This window comes from Colias eurytheme, chromosome 26 (assembly GCF_061535395.1).
Source record: "Colias eurytheme isolate Ceu_HAF_F1 chromosome 26, ilColEury1 Martin Lab GWU primary, whole genome shotgun sequence".
Taxonomy (NCBI): Eukaryota; Metazoa; Arthropoda; class Insecta; order Lepidoptera; family Pieridae; genus Colias; species Colias eurytheme.
The window spans coordinates 4,017,148-4,037,869 of record NC_143005.1 but is presented as its reverse complement, the minus strand read 5'-3'; the positions used below and the strand labels follow the sequence as shown (position 1 = coordinate 4,037,869).

The 20,722-nt window shown below is 32.6% G+C and overlaps 1 protein-coding gene across 5 annotated transcripts in view; it reads left to right on the top strand.

The window, feature by feature from the left end:
- The window catches only part of lilli (AF4/FMR2 family member lilliputian), a 217,795-nt gene that overhangs the window by 117,710 nt on the left and 79,363 nt on the right, over window positions 1-20,722 (top strand). For all 5 annotated transcript variants that reach the window (XM_090116766.1, XM_090116764.1, XM_090116763.1 and 2 more), the window contains exon 4: window positions 4,439-4,571. In XM_090116766.1, coding sequence (XP_089972892.1) covers window positions 4,439-4,571 — 133 coding nt within the window. The remainder of the gene's footprint in view (window positions 1-4,438; window positions 4,572-20,722) is intronic.

Sequence of the window (20,722 nt, the reverse complement as noted above, 5' to 3'; positions counted from 1 at the left end):
ATGTATTTGTCTGCTATTGTAAAAATTGTTAATCCATTGAATAAATAAATAACAAAACAAGTTCGTAAGTTTGTGTTGAAAATATAATAGATTAATGAATTTTGAACGTAAGTGCAAGTCCACACTGCGAGCCTAGCGCGGTTGCGACGGCGGGTGCGAAATATCAAACGTATGAAACGCGCCTTTGCGTCCACATTGAAATGACTATGGCGGAAGCCTAGTGCGACGGTAATGAGCGAGCCAGCGCGCGTAGTTTTCAAACTCTCCTATCCGCGCGTTCTGGCCACACTACGGGCCTAGTCAGCAAGCGACCCAATGCGCGGACGGCGGGGGTATCAAACCAGTTCGGTCTTGTCGCTCGACTTCTTATATTATATTCTTTATTGTTTTTCGTAAAATAGCATAAATACTTAACTGTTGAAGTGAAACTTCTTTATTTATAAGTGCGATTCAATCTAAAACACTTATATACACCACAGTAATTTTGTAGGGTATAATCTCAATTCTTCATATAAGATTCACCCATTATTCCTCTGTTTTATTTATTTCGTGTACAACTTCTATAATGATCTCATCTCAAAATCGGACTGTCCAGTAAAAATAGCAAATCGTCCAAAAGTTTGCAACAGCCGAAAAACGTCGAACCGCTACTTGAGCTCGCGTGTCGGTGTGGCCACCGCGAGCGCCCGCTCGTCGCGCCCGCCTAGGCCGCCGCCACCGCGCATTCAGTGTGGACGCACACTAAGCATTGGACTGCTTTCAAACATAAACATACAGGAGTGACATATAAATAAATAATTATTATGAATGGTAGAAAAATACAAATTAGGTGTAATTTATCGTGTTTATTTATGAAATTCCTTATTATAATAATAAATTGAGTGTTGATTTTGATAAATGCCATTATTAACATTGATATCAGTAGATATAGATTATTCAAAATTGATGTTATTCATATCTTTCTATATTTGCATACTAAGAATTAGTTCTTAAAGAAATAAAATGATACCTATATATAATGATATGTTTTTTTATCAACGTTACATAAAGGTGATGTTAAAGGTTAATTGAGATAATTATTCGATTGAAGAAAATTAAATTATGCAAATTTATGAAGCCACTCGTGTGACGATGATTTTTATTTGATATTTTATAGTACTTTTAATTTGTTGGAACTATAAATATTGTTGATGCTGATTGGCTCAAGTTGTATTGCATCTGGATGAGCATTACGACGTACATGATTCACTGACTGGTCGGCCATGACTTTCATGAGTATGGATATAGTTTTCCTGACTACTTATAGCGTCTGGTATGTATGTATGTACCTTGATAAAAAATAGTCTAGAGTCTAGACATTCCTTGATTAATTCTATATCTAGATATAATTTAAACTAACCTCTAATTCTGAAAGTAACGTGTTGTATTCCAATGATTACTTGAACGTGTGTTTATATGAAACCGAATCTTTTAGAGTCGATTTAGACCACTTTAAAAGGACACATTTAATAAATCTTTTTACACTTATCAAGGATCGGTGACAATACAACAAATTGCATAAATTTACTTTTTTTTTAACTGAACTAATAATTTTATACGAGGTTTTGATTAAACTGGGCCGTTCTTTTCCATTATTATTTCTTCGTGTATCGCGTGCCTATTATAGTATTTTAAAAATATTAGGAAAACATAATATAGCAATTAAATGTTCGTAGTTCGTAGGTACGTTTGTTTACGCACGTTTCTTGCATTGACCCAATAAGTGTTTTAATTCAGCCCGTTCAATGTCAGTTGGTTATTAATAGTGTTATTGGAGTTTCTTTTTTTGTGTTATTTTTTCTATTCATAAATGTTTTCCCAAAACTAACCCCACAAAGTTTTATTTCTGTTATTCTCTTTCTAATGTTACATATGTTATATTACGTAACTCTAGAATTCGAGTTTGTAGTAAAATAAATTTCAACTCTTTAAATCTTTTATTATAACAAACATTTGAATGAGTTACATTAAATAAGTTCTTATTGAAATTAAACTATCGGATGACACGTCATCATAACAATTGAACTCTGACTAACGCGTGAGTCACTGTACTACAGCGAAATTAGGTTACATCCAAGAGCGATTAGTTAGACGAATAAAAATAATTTTGCAACCAACGTGGGATGCGAAGACGGTACTATTTCCAATATGCAGTATACATTGCTCGTTATGTTGATAAATTATCACGTGAATTACGTGGTTAGTGAATATACAAAGCAATGAACTATGGTATTCTATTGAGATTTTGTAATGTACTAGCTGTTTCTATTGACCTTGCGGCTTGCATCTGGTTTGACTCATAATATCGATACAACAAATAAACATTACTTGAATTAATATCTATTATTGTCACTAGTATACATTTGGGATTGAATCGCGCTTTGATCAGAATTGTGTACTTTGAAATTATTAATATGTGTATTATTTATCGGCTCGCGTAATTTGTTTGGAAAATATGTATCTACAGGTGTTGGATTATTTATGCTTCTAATTATGGTATTAGTCATTATTATTATTCTGACAAATAAATATTATTGTGATGAATTTATCATTGAAACGATTAGTTCAATAATTTAGAATTATAATTAATTTACGTAAGTTTTATGTTCGTATGTAGTAATTTTTAATGTTTGATTTCCTTAATTTTACATTATAAAATACTTAGCTGTTTTAATTGTTAATCATTCAACCACATTTCATAAGCTTTATAATTCTGTTAAATAACAGCATGTATTTAAAGTAATTTGTTTTATTTCAATTGAACAATGAAAATTACTAAGAGCTAGATGATTATATAGTTATGCCAACCAATAGAGGTATCGTCTAATCTGATGCAATAATAAATGATTGAAGGACAGCGGATTCAGTCAATAGAATGAGGGTACACTGCTTTAACAAGGGCATGTTCTAACTGACAAATTAATTACAACTTTAGAGATACAATTGGATTTACTAAAAGACTTGAGGTACAATTCGGATGGTCTATCAAAAGTTATACACAGTCGAATATGTGATAAAATACTGGGTTATTTTTCTAATTAATAAGTATTTTGCGATGCGCATATAACAGTGATAGTTTGCGCATATACTTATATGTATTCTATAGATAATATTATGTATGTATGTAAATGATTAGAAAGGGTTTTGATCAACGGCGAGTGAAATTAATCCGTGCACGTGCATCACGTCTGTCTGTATCTAGGTATAAATGTAGAATCTAGATAGTTTAATTTGATATTTAATCTGTTTAATTGAAAGGTTAGATAAACGTACTACAGCTAGATTTTGTTTTAATTTCGTTATGTTTTTGATGAGAATGAAGTAGAATCGTTAAAATTGTACAATAGGCATGACGACAGTATCCATAAATGTTCGAATTAGTGTTTCTAAGGGAATATGTATAATATATAAATTAAAAATAGTGACTTAGAAATATTAAAAACATGAAGATTAATGAGATTATCAATAAAATAAAACATTGAAATTCTGCAGTCGGCCATTTTGACTAAAACACGCGTGACGTCACGTCTACGTAAACAACTCACAACAACTTCGCGGCAGGTATATTTTGTTGTTATGAATATGCTGAGAATACGCATTTTTATTTATTTTCTATTTTTTTACGTATGCTTTATCGACTTAGATCAGAAATATAATTGCGAATTCACGAATATGTGGTTCGGGTTTCTCTGCGTCAAATTTATACAATCATTTCATATTATTTTCTCACTTTAAACAATTACTAACACTTTTTTTGGGTATTATTTTTATGTAGATTCACATTGCAATACTGCACACCACTTATAAACTTTGAAATTAGATTCTATAACACTTTATAATTAAATATTTGTTTAATTTTACTTCGCTATGCATACAGATAATTACGTATTTACGTAAGAGTGACGTCACGCCTACGCCATGACACCTGTGAGCTGTTTTAGCACAGTTAATAAATATTTTTTGAAAAATGGCTTTTATCTTCGTTAAATTTAAGTATATTAGCGAAATATAGGGTTTTTCTTGTTTAATAAACGTATACACACATTATGGAAGAGGTTTTGAAAATCTTTCGTCATGCCTATTAATACGAATGCTGATATAAAATTACAGACAAAATATGTTAATACATGATTCGACATTATTAAAGTAAAAGCTCTGCAAATAATTAATTAAAATAAATTATCTCCGAAGAATGCTCCTGTTTCCACCCTTTTATAAATCTAAACACGTTTAACTTTACTTTTTGATGTATAGCCTATTCCTATATTTATTTAATTTTATTCGTTTCGCAGGTATATTTGAAAGTATTACATATCTACTCTACTACTCCATAGTTGTATCCTCACTAATAGCAAAATGACTGTTTAAAGACCCACATCTAACATATATTTATTTCCAGGTGACGGGTAACAGGGACCGCGTCAGCCAGCAGATCCAGATCAAGCTCGGCGACTACCACCTCGCGCAGACGCTGCTCGATGACCCCAGCAAGTCGATAGGCATATGCGCGGAACCCGCCAGCCCGGCGCCATGTGAGTACCAGCACACATACTACAATTGTATTATAAGTGTAGTTTTAGATAGGCAATCGATCTTCAAAAACGCACTAATGTAAGCCATACGTTATGGTGTACGGTACAGGTACGATCATAGGTACCTAGGCTAAAAAAACTGTCTATTCCCACACACGTTAAGGTCTACCTGTACAGGTGGACCTGGTCAGGTGTACCATAGCGTGTGTGGCAGCCATAACACATGTGGAGACATGGAAGATGACATGATTCAACTAGCGTGATCGAAAAAGAGACAGCTGAAGGCAATTCTCGCTAATAAGCAATATTTCAACGTGCCGCTTCCGGAGCGCTTTTAACCTATCTACTTATAATTGATATTGTAGCAGTTTTAGCACTTGTTGCATGAGCGAATGTTTGTGTGATTTAAGATAGGAAGATTTATAAGTTAGCGTATAAAATAAGCCCAGAATTCTTCGTTAAAGGAGTATGTTTCGAAATAATGAAAAAGTGCTGAACTAAATAGAGACATTTTATGCCGTAGAATGTTTAATTATAGACAAGGAAACGAGCTGATGATAAATTTTAGAGAAAAACTAACAAATTTAACTGAAGTATGGAATACTTCTTGCAAAACCTTGGTAATATATTATACATATAAGCAAATTTGTATGCGAATAGAATGCAAACAAAGCAAGGCCAATTTTGATCATTTTACAAATCTAAAAAGAAATAAATATGCAGACTTTAGTATATTATATTTAAAAGCTTTGGATGAAATTCGCAAGTAGGTTTTAGTAAACTTATATTACGCATATAAAATAAACATTTATTTCTCTATCTGTTTAAACATATTTTAATACTAAATACATACCTACGTAAACCATCTAACGTTTCACTTTCATGTGGTTCTGAAAATTTCATCTCGACGCATGTATGAGATAAATACTTGAGAACTGTTTATTAGGTAAATATAAACAATTCTATATAATTATGAAACTATATGTTAGCTTGCAAGGTTACGTTAGTAGGAATATAGAAAATCAAATTATTGATAATTCATTGGATTGTAAATGTGAGAGAATATAGGACGATTCTCGTTTTAGCATCAGAAATATAATGTTATAATAACAAGTAATAACTTCGGACTGAAATATGAAAATGTAGGTAAAGCTGTGCGCAGAGTTTACGATTTGTTGACCGAGTTACTGCCTCAATATGATAATAATCAAAATATCTTTAGGTAGTAAAGGGTCGATTACCTTGGAAAAATGTGTATAACTATGAATTTTTATTGTTTGTTTATTTGATAGAATTTCTTCTATGATCGCGCACATTTCTGCTACATTCATTATATCCAATTATCTCATCAGAAAAAAACATGTAATGTAAAATTCACTCAAATGCCTGATACAGGATGGTCATATTAAAATAACAGAACGTTCTGAAAAAAGATTTTCGCATTGATTCGTGTTTTTCACGCAACATAGTCGCAAGTCTGTTCTGGCCCTTATTCGCGATCCAAGATCGTATCAACGAACGCAGCCATCATCAGCGATATAAAGTGCTAAAGTAATGGAAAATACATTGCACACAATACATAAAATTATATGAATGTGTTTTATTGAGGCCTTGCGGTTAATACAGGCGGTAATTCATCTTATACGATGTTTTGATTTTTATTCAAGGCTGTCTCATTTGAAAGTTTCTCTATAATAAATCGCTTATAAGCCTGTGTGCACACAGTTAATTGTAAAATGCTTCCCATATTCCACTATCAGAATCATTATACCTACTTTATAATAGTTATGTGCAGTTTACCGCGATCATAATATTAGATCCTGTTAATAGATTATTTCGTTGCGATAAAAAAATATTATTCGATGGATAGTTTATGAAATGGTAGTTACAAAAGTAATATTTACAGTTTATTAATGTTATTCTCATCTCGGAGGCAGGAATTAATCCTGTCGTCGAGTACCGCATCAGTGCTTTTGAATGTACGCGAAGTCCTCGTTCATTCTGACCCTTTTGTTCGCAGAGTGCACTTTTATATTTTTAATTGTTATTATTATACAAGAGAGAACTAAACGCTCGCGCTAGTATTGCATTTGGGATTGTGCAGTTTTTGTCATCTTAGTTCTTACTAGCGAGTTGCACTGTTATAAAAGAATTGATAGCGAACGACATTCTTTTTTAAATATAACTGTTATAAATAATTTTTAATGCATATTGACAACTTTAATAAAATTATAATTAATAAGTTTCTGTCTCATTCTGCGTAAAAATACTTCAAATTAAACGTAATAAGCGATAGAGCATCATTTCAAAGAAATGAAGATACCCAACTTTGAATTTTGAATTCACAAAATCCATTAACGAGATGAAGCTAATAGTTTCTCGTACTATATTTATTCCTAGAATTATACTTGAGACCCTAAATACTATGCGATGAAATAATTTTATAGCGGGGTTGGCAGCCCTAATTATTTTTGTCCTTTTGTAGGCGTTGCGTAAACTACGAGAAACAACTAAGAATAGGTACCTAAATGACCTTTATGTTTCAATTACGTGTCTAATTTCATTTTGAAAAATACTATTTTCTTGGAAGAAACCTTTTATCTATTTCAAAAACCGTTATTTCATTTTAGCTGTTTCTTACTTAACTATAATACAAACTTTGTTGCTTACCTTAGAGAGTTAATTCGTTTAAATTAAAACTTATGACGTCACAAATCGATCCTATTCTCAGTTGTTGCTGTGAAAATAGATGAGTAGATATATCAAAGTTTATATACAAGGGTACTCGCGGGTTTGTGTGCGTCGATCCCGTTTGATCGTGCCTCTGAAAGGGTTCAAAGATGCTCAGGAGTCGGTCGCGCGGAAATTTGATTTAATTTTGTGACAAGATTGCTGGATGTCGCGGTCGTGGTTAATCTTCTTATATATAAAAATGAATCGCAAAATGTGTTGGTAAGCGCATAACTCGAGAACGGCTGAACCGATTTCGATAATTCTTTTTTTATTATATTCCTTGAAGTACGAGGATGGTTCTTAAGTAGAGAAAACGTAAATATGTACCACGGGCGAAGCCGGGGCGGGCCGCTAGTATTTTATATTTGTGTGCGGTTTTCATATTGATAGTCGATTGATTGTTGTGTTAATCGTATAGGAGCTACCAACGTTGACAAGTGAGCATTTTAGTATAGTTGGTTCTTTGATATTAGACTACAAGCCCGCATAGGACAAAAATATGGGTCAAATGAACCACCAGGGGACATATCTAGAACGATAGCAGAGCAAAAAATAATAAGATTCATCACTATGCCGTCACTTGTAAGCTGTCCAACTGAGTGCAGATGAGAATTGAAAAGTACAGGTAGACTCGGTAAATTTTGGTCATATATTTTTGTACGGCATTCTTAACCATCGATAGATCCATTAAAAATAACAAGAAACCGCTCAGTGCCGTACAAAAATGGTGGTCCACCAAGTCGGAATTTTTATTTAATTTCCGAGAGTTACCGGGGGTAAATTTGGTCATTTGACCATGTACGGCATCTGTGTCATACTATTGCTATACTGCTTTTAATCCATTATTCCGCAACGCCGTACAAAAATCATGGGGACAAGGGGAAAAAATCGAGAGTTGCAATCCCCTCTCTTTCCCCACTCCAGGGGGTCATTTGACTAAGTACGGCTTCGGTTCCAAAACATTATCTAGCACTCAAAAGTACTATTAGAAGCAATGCCGTCAAAAAATATTTGTTCTTTTAAATGTATACCAATAATCATCTTAATTTCATCGAATTCTTGATATAAAGAGCTGTAAGGTCATTTGACCCTGTACGGGAACTTTTTTTTTAACATGATATTGTAAAATTCAATTGTTGTATAGTATTGCCGTTCAAAAGAAACCGTTCTAAAAAAAGTTATAGAGAAATGCAAAACCAGAAATTTTGTTAAAGTTTAAACATCGTAGATTAATGAAATATAATAGTTTTCTACACTTTATCCGTTGTTTTAAATAGTATTAACATAGATAAATTAGGAAAAAACGATGCCGTACATTTTTGTGCAGACCACATCTTTTAGGCTGATGAAAGCGACGAAAGCTACAATTTTAAGGGTGCTTTATGGCCATTTGATACAGTACGGCATTAACATATTTTTACCCAACTACGGCAAAGCAAAAGGAGGGTTATGGTTGTTTACAGGTCATGTATGTATGTTCATCTATTCCCTCGTAACTTCTAAACTACTTATCAGAATTCGACAAATGACATATCATTCGTCGCGTCTGAATTGTTCACTGGATAACCAGCGACCAGCTAGCTAAAGGCTATATGGGGTTTCACAAAATCTAATGTGGCGCCCTCTAGCGGACAAAACATACAGAGTAAAAAAATAAAGTAAAGATAAATATGCAGTGTTTGGTATCATTTGAAAGCGCTTTACTTGTACATTTTGAATATGTATATATTACTAGCATTTGCTTGTGACTTTACCTGTATTCATGGACTGATTGCATATAATTCACATCTTTTCGTTCATAGCTTTTTTATTAGTTCATCAATTTAACGGAGTCCATTCCACCTGACTCCGACTTTCCAAGGTGATAATTAACCACCTCGAGCTTCTTAATATTAATGTATATTTATATTTTATTATAAAAATATAAAGCAAACATTTCGTTATATGGATTTTTTTCTTTTTCAGATTTTTCCCCTTTGAACCAACGAAAATGTACGGCACATGAAAAAATATTATCTATGCATAAAATACTTTAAAAATAAATTTATTTCGTGTTGTGTCAAATGACCCCCTGGAGTGGGGAAAGAGAGGGGATTACAACTCTCGATTTTTTCCCCTTGTCCCCATGATTTTTGTACGGCGTTGCGGAATAATGGATTAAAAGCAGTATAGCAATAGTATGACACAGATGCCGTACATGGTCAAATGACCAAATTTACCCCCGGTAACTCTCGGAAATTAAATAAAAATTCCGACTTGGTGGACCACCATTTTTGTACGGCACTGAGCGGTTTCTTATTATTTTTAATGGATCTATCGATGGTTAAGAATGCCGTACAAAAATATATGACCAAAATTTACCGAGTCTACCTGTACTTTTCAATTCTCATCTGCACTCAGTTGGACAGCTTACAAGTGACGGCATAGTGATGAATCTTATTATTTTTTGCTCTGCTATCGTTCTAGATATGTTCCCTGGTGGTTCATTTGACCCATATTTTTGTCCTATGCGGGCTTGTAGTCTATATACTGTTCCTCTTGCTATTTCGGTTAGAGTCCGGGCTGTCTGGCTGGTCGCAGTGGTTGCGTTTTTTAGTGCGCATCTCTTCTGCACAGGATAATTTCCTTAATTTAAAGTCATTTTTTAACGCGTAATTTTTAATATTTTACCTTTAGATAGATCCATTAGACATAATTTTTTTATTGCAAGACGTTTTTTTCGTTGTTAAATAGGTGCCAGACGCAATTTTTTATTTCGTTTTTATAAAAAATTCAAATTATTTTAGAATGTCTGTAAATTTCATATTATGTTCTTCAAACATAATATAATCTAAAATTAATTAGCCAGACGCTAATTCGATTGTTAAGTATTAAATAATGTGTATAAATAAAAAAAAGTAATGAAGCATGCAGCTCATCAGCTAGTGTATTGCACGCCTCATAAGCGAAGCGTTGAGGTGGGTACTACTGTCGCTTCGCGCAAAACATCTGATTTTTCAAACTTAAAATGTCTTTATGTATCATACATTGCACTTGTAAGATAATACATACACACACATATTAAGAAAAAACACTATTTTTAACGTTCATGATATTTTTGATGTCATTTTTGTTATTTAAACTAGTTAAAAAACAGTTTAAAAAAGTTCTGTCTTGGACGTCCGTGTGTCTGTATGTGCGGATCCTTTTTCTTGTTAACACGATAGCGACCGAAATACTTTACTAATCGAATCTTTTTTTTTCTCTTACGCTTGAGTATGCTCAGGAATAGAACCCTTTCATTTTTCAGGGTCTGATTCGATGTGGTTTAATTGTTATTAAATAAACAAAAAAAAACTCGGCTGTTTTTTTTGAAGTGAATTTTTATATTTTTATTGAAATTGATTCCAGAAGATTACTGGGAACTTTAAAAATTCATTTTGTTACTTTTATTAGTAGGTACGATCCTTATAAGTATTTTAGTGTATTCAACCAACTTAAAAAAGTGTGACTATTTTACAACAATTTGAATATGAATTGTATTATTGTATACAATATCGAAGCTTTTTAAGAAATGTATAAAATACTTTTTTAAGAATTATTATCATACATAATATTATGTTACCGGCAATATATTAAAACCGGCATTGTATGCAATTCTTAGTAAATGTATGTTATTCCGAGAAACAGTCGGAATGAAATAAATTAAATTCGTCACATTACCTACTTATATCTTTAAATCTGAACTTTTCCTAAGTAGCAAACACATTTGCAAATGTGGGTGGTTTTTGGGGTAGCTATTAACCAATATGAGGTCAAAACTAAAATCCAAGATGGCGCCGACGAAAATTTGAAATCTTTTCGTCATGGGTGTCATTTTCATGGTTTTTGGGGTAGCTATTAACGAATATGAGGTCAAAACTATAATCCAAGATGGCGCTGATGAAAATTTGACTTTTTTTCGTGATGGGTGTCATTTTCATGGTTTTTGGGGTAGCTATTAACGAATATGAGGTCAAAACTAAAATCCAAGATGGCGCCGACAAAAAATTTACATCTTTTCGTCATGGGTGTCATTTTCATGGTTTTTGGGGTAGCTATTAAACAATATGAGGTCAAAATTAAAATTCAAGATGGCGCCGACGAAAATTTTACACATTTTCGTCATGGGTGTCATTTTCATGGTTATTGGGGTAGCTATTAACCAATATGAGGTCAAAACTAAAATCCAAGATGGCGCCGACGAAAATTTTACATATTTTCGTCATGGGTGTCATTTTCATGGTTATTGGGGTATCTATTAACCAATATGAGGTCAAAACTAAAATTCAATATGGCGCCGACGAAAATTTTACATCTTTTTTCTCTTACGCTTGAGTATGCTCAGGAATAGAACCCTTTCATTTTTCAGGGTCTGATTCGATGTGGTTTAATTGTTATTAAATAAACAAAAATAATAATTAATAAATAATTATTAAAAAAAAAAATTATGAGGCGTGCACTTTTGGATTTTCCAAACTATTTTAACTATGCGACAGGAAATAATTGCAAGAATACAATATTATTTACACTTGTTCTTATAAATAAAAGCTTAAATGAAAAAAAATAAACATAAAAGTGAAAAATAAATTAAAGTTACCATACATTGAAAAGAATGGAATAACAACTTTATCAATGAAGGTTAAACAATTACATTGTTAAATTTAAAAAGCCATCTTCATAATCATCATCATCATCATTTTTCCTCACACTGTCAGAATTATTTATGTTATCGTCTAAGGAATTGTTATTGTTTTCCAATATTCCATCATCTGTAAACAACTAGAAAGTTTGTTTCAATATTATTGATGTACACACGTACACACATACAACACACACACACCACACCACACACGACACACACACGTGAACACACACACACACGCATGTTTAAGTTTGTATTGAATTTAACTAAAGTAGTTAGCATGAATTTATATAGGTAGGTATACTAGCGGTCCGCCCCGGCTTCGCCCGTGGTACCTACATGTATAAACTATCCTATCTCTCAAGTTGAATCGAACTGCACATGGTGTGCGAATTTTATTATAATCGGTTAAGTGGTTTAGGAGTCCATTGAGGACAAACATTATGACACGAGATTTATGTATATATATTAAGAATTAAGATTAATGAATTAATATTGTTATCATCATCACTACATAGTAGGTATAAAAAAGTCGCTTTCTCTGTCCCTATGTCTCTTTAAATCTTTGAAACTACGCAACGGATTTTGATGTGGTTTTTTTAAATAGATAGAGTGATTCAATTGGGAGGTTTATGTGTATAATAACATCCATTAAATAGTGGAGAAGTACCTACTGTTATTTTTGAGGTTTCTAATGTGATTACGTAAATAATTACAATTTTTCCACTTACAGTGCAAACGGAGGCACCCTACGAGTTTTATCAAAATAATGTACTAACTACATTGAAAAGGTCTACAGAAAAGTCCGTGATGGTATATGTCTATCTCTTATGGATAACCCACAATAACTTTTTTTATCATTTACTTTTTACGACAAATAATGGCTAATTTTCGAAGCGATTTTAACCAATACAGCATTAATCCTTAACCAATTAAAGACCTTGAATACATTGTTCATTTAATATAGATCTATATGGCCTTTTACACATGGATTTCAGTGAATATTTTCGAAGATATTACAGATTTAAAAATTGCGGGACGTAGCGTTTGCGGCGGTACCAGCCGGCCGCCCGGCTATATCTACACTAATATTATAAAGAGGAAAGCTTTGTTTGTTTGTTTGTTTGATTGTAATGAATAGGCTCATAAACTACTGGACCGATTTTAAAAATTCTTTCACCATTCGAAAGCTACATTATCCACGAGTAACATAGGCTAGGTTTTATCCCGGAAATCCCACGGGAACGGGAACTATGCGGGTTTTTCTTTGAAAACGCGGGCGAAGCCCGTAAATGTACCAATGGAAGGTACTTGTTCCCACAACACAGGGAATCCTAGAGTAGGAACAATTCAATTTCTATGCATCTTAGCCCTTAGGTATATTTTCGAAAAAAAGAAGTTATTTTTTATTGTTATTTAATTTTCGCGGCCGACCCTTTCTATCTCTCTTGCACTTTAAACTATCTCTCCATATACACAATCATCAAATTGTTATACTTACCTACTTTCACTACGTTTTTATTTGTACATATTTAATACTTAACAATCGAATTAGCGTCTGGCTAATTAATTTTAGATTATATTATGTTTGAAGAACATAATATGAAATTTACAGACATTCTAAAATAATTTGAATTTTTTATAAAAACGAAATTAAAAATTGCGTCTGGCACCTATTTAACAACGAAAAAAACGTCTTGCAATAAAAAAATTATGATTGATGGATCTATCTAAAGGCAAAAGTTTAAAAATTACGCGTTAAAAAATGACTTTAAATTAAGGATAATTTCCTGTGCAGATAAGATGCGCACTACTGAACGCAACCACTCCGGCCAGCCAGACTGCGCGGACTCTAACCGAAATAGCTAGAGGAACAATATATCAAAAAACCAGCTATACTAAAATGACTTCTTTTTCAACGTTAATAGCTCCCGTACCATAATATATCGGGTTTGATTATATCTGTGTCGCTAGCAGTTGAGCTTTGGATGATAAGGATGTTTGTAAATTAATGGGATATGTCTAGGGACTTACTCGAAGTGGCTTTAATTAATAAAAATTGATTGTTTACATTGCAGTCGTTGTAATGTAAATTATAATTAATATAGGTACATATTTTATTTAAGAAGCTATCAAAGCTTTGTATACATTATAACATTGTGAAATACCGAGTTTCATTTTTAATTCAATGGTTCGTTTTATCTGAAAGCTTCGTGCGCACGCATGGCTGATTTTCAATTTATTTAATTTCGTAACGTTACTATCGCTTTATGTTCGTGTGTATGAAAACTTTATTGCAAATACACCTTTAATATATACTGTGTAAGCAGTGGGAATGGTATAATCCGAATTTAGTTCATAAAAGGCCACATACGCGGATCCACGGAATCCCGTATAGATTTCAGGTGTAACCGAATATAAAGGAGATTTACGGCGCGGTGGAAAACTTTTTATATCTTACGAGATTATACGCGGGTGTAATTTCGGGAAGGCATTACCATAACAAAGGCCGAGTTATTTGATACGCGGTCTCTCTCGAGCGCTGAGCGTCTGCTGAGGCTCTAGTACTTTTTCACGACACTCGCCGCGCCGTGTTTGATGAGATTTGCATAACGAATGCTTTTAAGGTTGATGTTCCGACCGTCCCTCCATACATTTTTGATTACCTCTAAACACTTAACACAGACACTATTTCTTTAAAACTAATCATTTTATCACTTCTCTATAATGAAATGTGTGCGCGTTCGACCTTTTTAATCAATAATTTACAATATTTACTTAGAAAAACAACAGTAAAATACCGGAAAAATTTGACACTTCTACAGTAGTGTGCGTGACTTTTGCCAAGCGAAACACGACATAAAGCACGACATCTAGCGCATAGACTATATACTTATTACAGATCTAGCGCGTCAATGTCTAAACGAAAGGCGATGTTTAGACATTGACGCGCTAGATGTCGTGCATTCGCGTTCGTTATCTTATGCATAATGAGCATAATTCTAATAAATCAAAGTTCTGTGTAAAAATTGAGTAATTTCATTTCCAATCGTTCAAAGAAAATAACAATAAAATAAAATAAAACTAATGACCTTAGAAACTATGTTTTTTTTTATTTATTACTCATTATTGTTCGTCCGTCGTAGGTCTGTAAACTGTATTGTACACTGAAGGTAAATGGTACTGTAGGTACTTTAGTTCGGCGTCGTCGCTCGTCGGCTTGATATAAAATTACATTCTTGATTTCATTGACACGCGCTATGATTTGCGCGCGGAATTTCTTGTGTTGTGAATTTATTTTTGTATGCTATGCATTTTAATTGATTCAAATTGCAATGTTTCTCTAGTATGCATTTGAGACTATATTGTAAATTGTAATAATTGATCGTGGGTATAGTAATTAATTATTCTAATAACGCAATTAGTAATATATGTATTTTCGGTGGGATTCAAAACAAAAAATTGGCCCGTGATTTTTATGAAATTTCACCACATTGCAAATCACATCAATCATAGTTCATACACATGTATGACGAAAGTGATTAGTATTGTGGCTAACATTGACTCATCAGTTCATCACTGAAACCAGTGATAAATCAGTACCTATATCATATTGTGTTTGAATATTTTTAAACAATGATATAAGTATACAATTATTATAAATCGGTAAACTATCAAAGTAATCACAAACTTGCAAACATTGGTAAAATGTCCAGTAGTTTATGAGCCTATTCATTACAATTTACAATCAAACAAACAAACAAAGTTTTCCTCTTTATAATATTAGTGTAGACAAACACTATGAATACGATCACTAATGCAAATTCGGGGATTTTCTAATTATTGCTAAATAATAATTGAATTCGTTTTGAAATACTCTATAATTTTTAGTGTATAAATAGACATTTATAATGTGGTGCTCATTTTTTTTGTACTGCTAACGCTATTGTAGGTACCTATTTTCGTTGTTTTATTTCAAGTGAACACGGCCATACAATTTTGTCACGAGCCGCCTATGATTGTAGGTACTTTTGTTAGGCTCCTTCGTCGTCCGCGTCGGCTCGAAAGTTCTTGATTTCATTGTCACGCGCTATGATTTGCGCGCGGATTTTCTTGTGTTGTGAATTTATTTTTGTATTATTATTATTTTTTATTTATTTATTTATTTTATTGATTCAAATAAAATATTTCACTAGTATGCATTTGAGACTATATTGTATTATGTATAATTTATCGTAGGTATAGTTATTCTTATAACGCAGTTATATTTTCGGTGGGACAATTTGACCCGTGATTTTTCTGAAATATCACCACGTTGCAAATCACATCAATCATACACACGTATGACGAAAGTATAGTGGCTATAATTGACTCATCAGTTCATCACTGAAACCAGTGATAAATCAGTACATATATCATATTTTATTGTGTTTGAATATTTTTTAAACAACGATATAGGTATACAATATTATTATAAATCGGTAAACTACCAAAGTACTTCCGAATTTTCAGACAGACAAACAAGTAGTTTGAACACGCAGTTTTCTTATACTAGTAGCAAAAATCAAAACCATAATATTATGTTTCCCTACTATATTTTACTAAAAGTCGAGTGCGTCGAAATCGTAAATAATAATATGTTTTTCACCTTCCTGGTTATTTTCCCATAGTAAATAGTGTTTTAGGTTTGTTGTTGTAGGTAGGAATAATAATAATTATTCTTACATGTTGGTTATGAAATGTATATTGAAATAATTTACTTTTACAAATCATTAGTGATATAAGTTTTGAGTGAAAATGCTTGGATCAGCATAATATTATATGGTACTTCAAATACATGTTTTGATAAAAAAAACAATAGTGTAATAAAATAAAACTGCGTTTTATTGTAATCAATGTTGACAATTTTAAATTCCAAAATTATTGATCAATAAAATAGTTTACACCAACAAATATAACTTTTATTTTTATAACAATCGTTCATAATATAAACCGTAGCAGGTGGCGTTTTGAAGTTCTGTCTACTCATACAGAAAAATGGAAAACTTGTTTTTTTTGTAAACAATTTATTACTCATGTTGTTTGGCAACTCGAAGCGTGGTCGTCCGTCGTAGGTACTTTTGTTCGGCGTCGCGTCGTCGTCCGCGTCGGCTTGATATAAAACATTCTTGATTTCATTGACACGCGCTATGATTTGCGCGCGGAATTTCTTGTGTTGTGAATTTATTTTTGTATGCTATGCATTTTAATTGAATCAAATTGCAATATTTCTCTAGTATGCATTTGAGACTATATTGTAATAATTGATCGTGGGTAGGTATAGTAATTAATTATTCTAATAACGCAATTATATTTTCGGTGGGATTCAAAACAAAAAATTGGCCCGTGATTTTTATGAAATTTCACCACATTGCAAATTATATATTATACAATTACAATTACAATTATTATAAATCGGTAAACTATCAAAGTAATTACAAACTTGCAAAATATGCTTTTCCGAATTTTCAGACAGACACACAATTTTATTAGTTTGTTTTAGCAAAGTAGGTACCTATACCTATACGCTTACGTCGCGCGTCGCGTCGTCGAAAACGGTGCGCCCAGAAACAAACATACCTAATTCAGTTACAATCCTTTTTTTGTTCCGTAATTTATTGTATTTATTCTAATACGATTTTTTTTATTCGTCGGCCAGTTCTACTAGGTATAAAAAGATAAAATTGAAATATAATTATTGTAGCGACAGCCATATTATGTTACTATGTTTTCGTAAATATGTTTTTCACCTTCCTGGTTATTTTCACATAATCTTATCTTATATATAAAAATGAATCGCAAAATGTGTTGGTAAGCGCATAACTCGAGAACGGCTGAACCGATTTCGATCATTCTTTTTTTATTATATTCCTTGAAGTACGAGGATGGTTTTTATGTAGAGAAAACGTAAATATTATGTACCACGGGCGAAGCCGGGGCGGACCGCTAGTCTTCTTATATATAAAAATGAATCGCAAAATGTGTTGGTAAGCGCATAACTCGAGAACGGCTGAACCGATTTCGATCATTCTTTTTTTATTATATTCCTTGAAGTACGAGGATGGTTTTTATGTAGAGAAAACGTAAATATTATGTACCACGGGCGAAGCCGGGGCGGACCGCTAGTATATATATATATAAATGAATCGCAAAATGTGTTGGTAAGCGCATAACTCGAGAACGGCTGAACCGATTTCGATAATTCTTTTTTTATTATATTCCTTGAAGTACGAGGATGGTTCTTATGTAGAGAAAACGTAAACATGTACCACGGGCGAAGCCGGGGCGGACCGCTAGTCTTCTTATATATAAAAATGAATCGCAAAATGTGTTGGTAAGCGCATAACTCGAGAACGGCTGAACCGATTTCGATAATTCTTTTTTTATTATATCCCTTGAAGTACGAGGATGGTTCTTATAGCTAGAGAGCTAGTTAGTTTAGTTTTAGTGCAGTGGCAGTGTAAATGTTGTTGTTGAGGTTATGTAAATTTAACACTTTAGTTAACTACCAAGATATAAAGAAATGAGGATAGGACACAATAACTATTGGTTGAGGTATTTATAAACTCATAATATACTTTTAAAAAAATCACGTTTTAATAAATTTCTAGAATTAAATTAGAACAGCTGATTCAAAATAGCCTAAAAAATCTTAATAATAATAATTACGCTTCACAGCAAGAAGAAATGTACCATATGTACCCGCACAAAGTCGATATTGTGTTGCCTACCGTTCGACTCAATGGCTAGGGTTGTAACTACCTTTAATAATTATTACCAAACTAATAAACCGAGTGATGCGAAATAACCATAATTCTTTTAGAGTTTGATAAAATGATCAGGCAGGTATTTTCTTTAATCCTCTGAATTCTCGGTTACTAAATTGTATCGTTGAAATTATTCTTAATCGCGTAAATTTAATAAATAATCATATGGAAAACACTTTTCATTTGTTTTTTTACTTTCACGCCCAACTACTATACAATAATTACGTTGTTTCGGTATTTTGACGAGAAAACGCAGGAAACATCCGTTGTATCATTTTAGATAGATTGTATATTTTGTATCTGTAGAATTGAAATCAAAGCTATGTATATGTTGTCTCCATTCTTTTCTTATCGGATTGTTGATCCCAATGCGAATGCGTCACTTAAATTTTATAAAAGACAATTAAGAACATCAAAAATAAAGTGATACGTAAATATTTCACAGTGCAATATATTATATAATTAATAATAATTATATATTTATGAAAAAATAATTACATCAGATTTAATAATAGCAATTGTTTTGAATGTACATAATATGAATAAATGATTACATCATAATAGTAATAATTACAATTGTTTTATTTCCCATTTGTTGCAACCCTAGCATATCTTCATGTAGCAGCAGAAGTACCTACACTGGCGGCGCGGCGGCATCGTGCGACATCAAAGGCATTGCCTTACTAGGTAAGTTTATAATGACTCATTTCTTTTATTATATAATTTACGTTTTACTTTTACAGAATCCGATTCAATGGATTATGAAGACGAGTCACACAACGCCATACGATAGTGATGATGAATGAACATTTCAATAAATGCATGCGTGTTTTTTTATGTTGTTTTGTAATTGTTAATTGTTTCTTAAATAAAGAAATAAACTAAATATTTAAATGATGATTTGTTATTTGCAACACAACTTTATATTTGAGATTCTTTACAAATGTATATTTAGTTTTGTATCATCAAATTTATAAATTTTATTCCATAGTTTTCAAAATTAAATGTAAATGACCATAAAAACATTAATAAAGTAAATCATTGATGTAAGGTCAGGGAACGTAATACATATATACATCTGACCATGTAGAAGCTAAGTCTTGTTGACTGCTGAAGTCTGTAAAGTTTTGTTGTCTGCTGAAGTCTGTACGCAATGAAAATGTCTGCCGTTTCGAAAATAAGTTTTTAAGACCCTAATAAATAAAATATATGTATATATAATGGCAGATCTGGTCAAATACTTTCAAAATTGTATTTTTTTCAGCACTTTCATAAGTGTCTGCCAGAATGTTATCCGCGTGATAATGGTCTGCCATTGTTATTTTCCGATAGTAATAATAATCTATTTTCAAATATCAAAATGGCAGACGTGGTCAAATGGTTTCAAAGTTCGCCAAAAATTTCCACCTGTCTTACCTAAGCGCGCGCCCCGTCCACCACTCTGGGCTTAGTGACTCCTCATCTCATGTATAGTAGGTATAGGGGAATCAACACACAAAAATCCAGGTCTGGTCAAATACATACAGGTAGCTTTGCGCTAGCTCTCTAGCTATTACTTCTTATGGAGAGAAAACGTAAACATGTACCACGGGCGAAGCCGGGGCGGACCGCTAGTAAATAATAAAATAATAAATAGTGTATTAGATTTGTTATTGTATCTTGTATACCTACGAATAATTATTCTTACGTCTTGTTGGGAAATGTTCAAATACCTACCTATTGAAATAATTTACTGTTACAAATCATTAGTGTTATTAGTTTTGAGTGAATAGGCATGGATCAGAAATTCAGAATATAATATGCTACTAACTACTCAAATACATACATGTTTACACAACAAACACCACTGACCTCTATAACTATAAGTTATAGAGGTCAGTGACCGTCAGTGACAAACACTATGGATACCTACGCTCGCGAATGCAAATTCGGTGATTTACTAATTATTG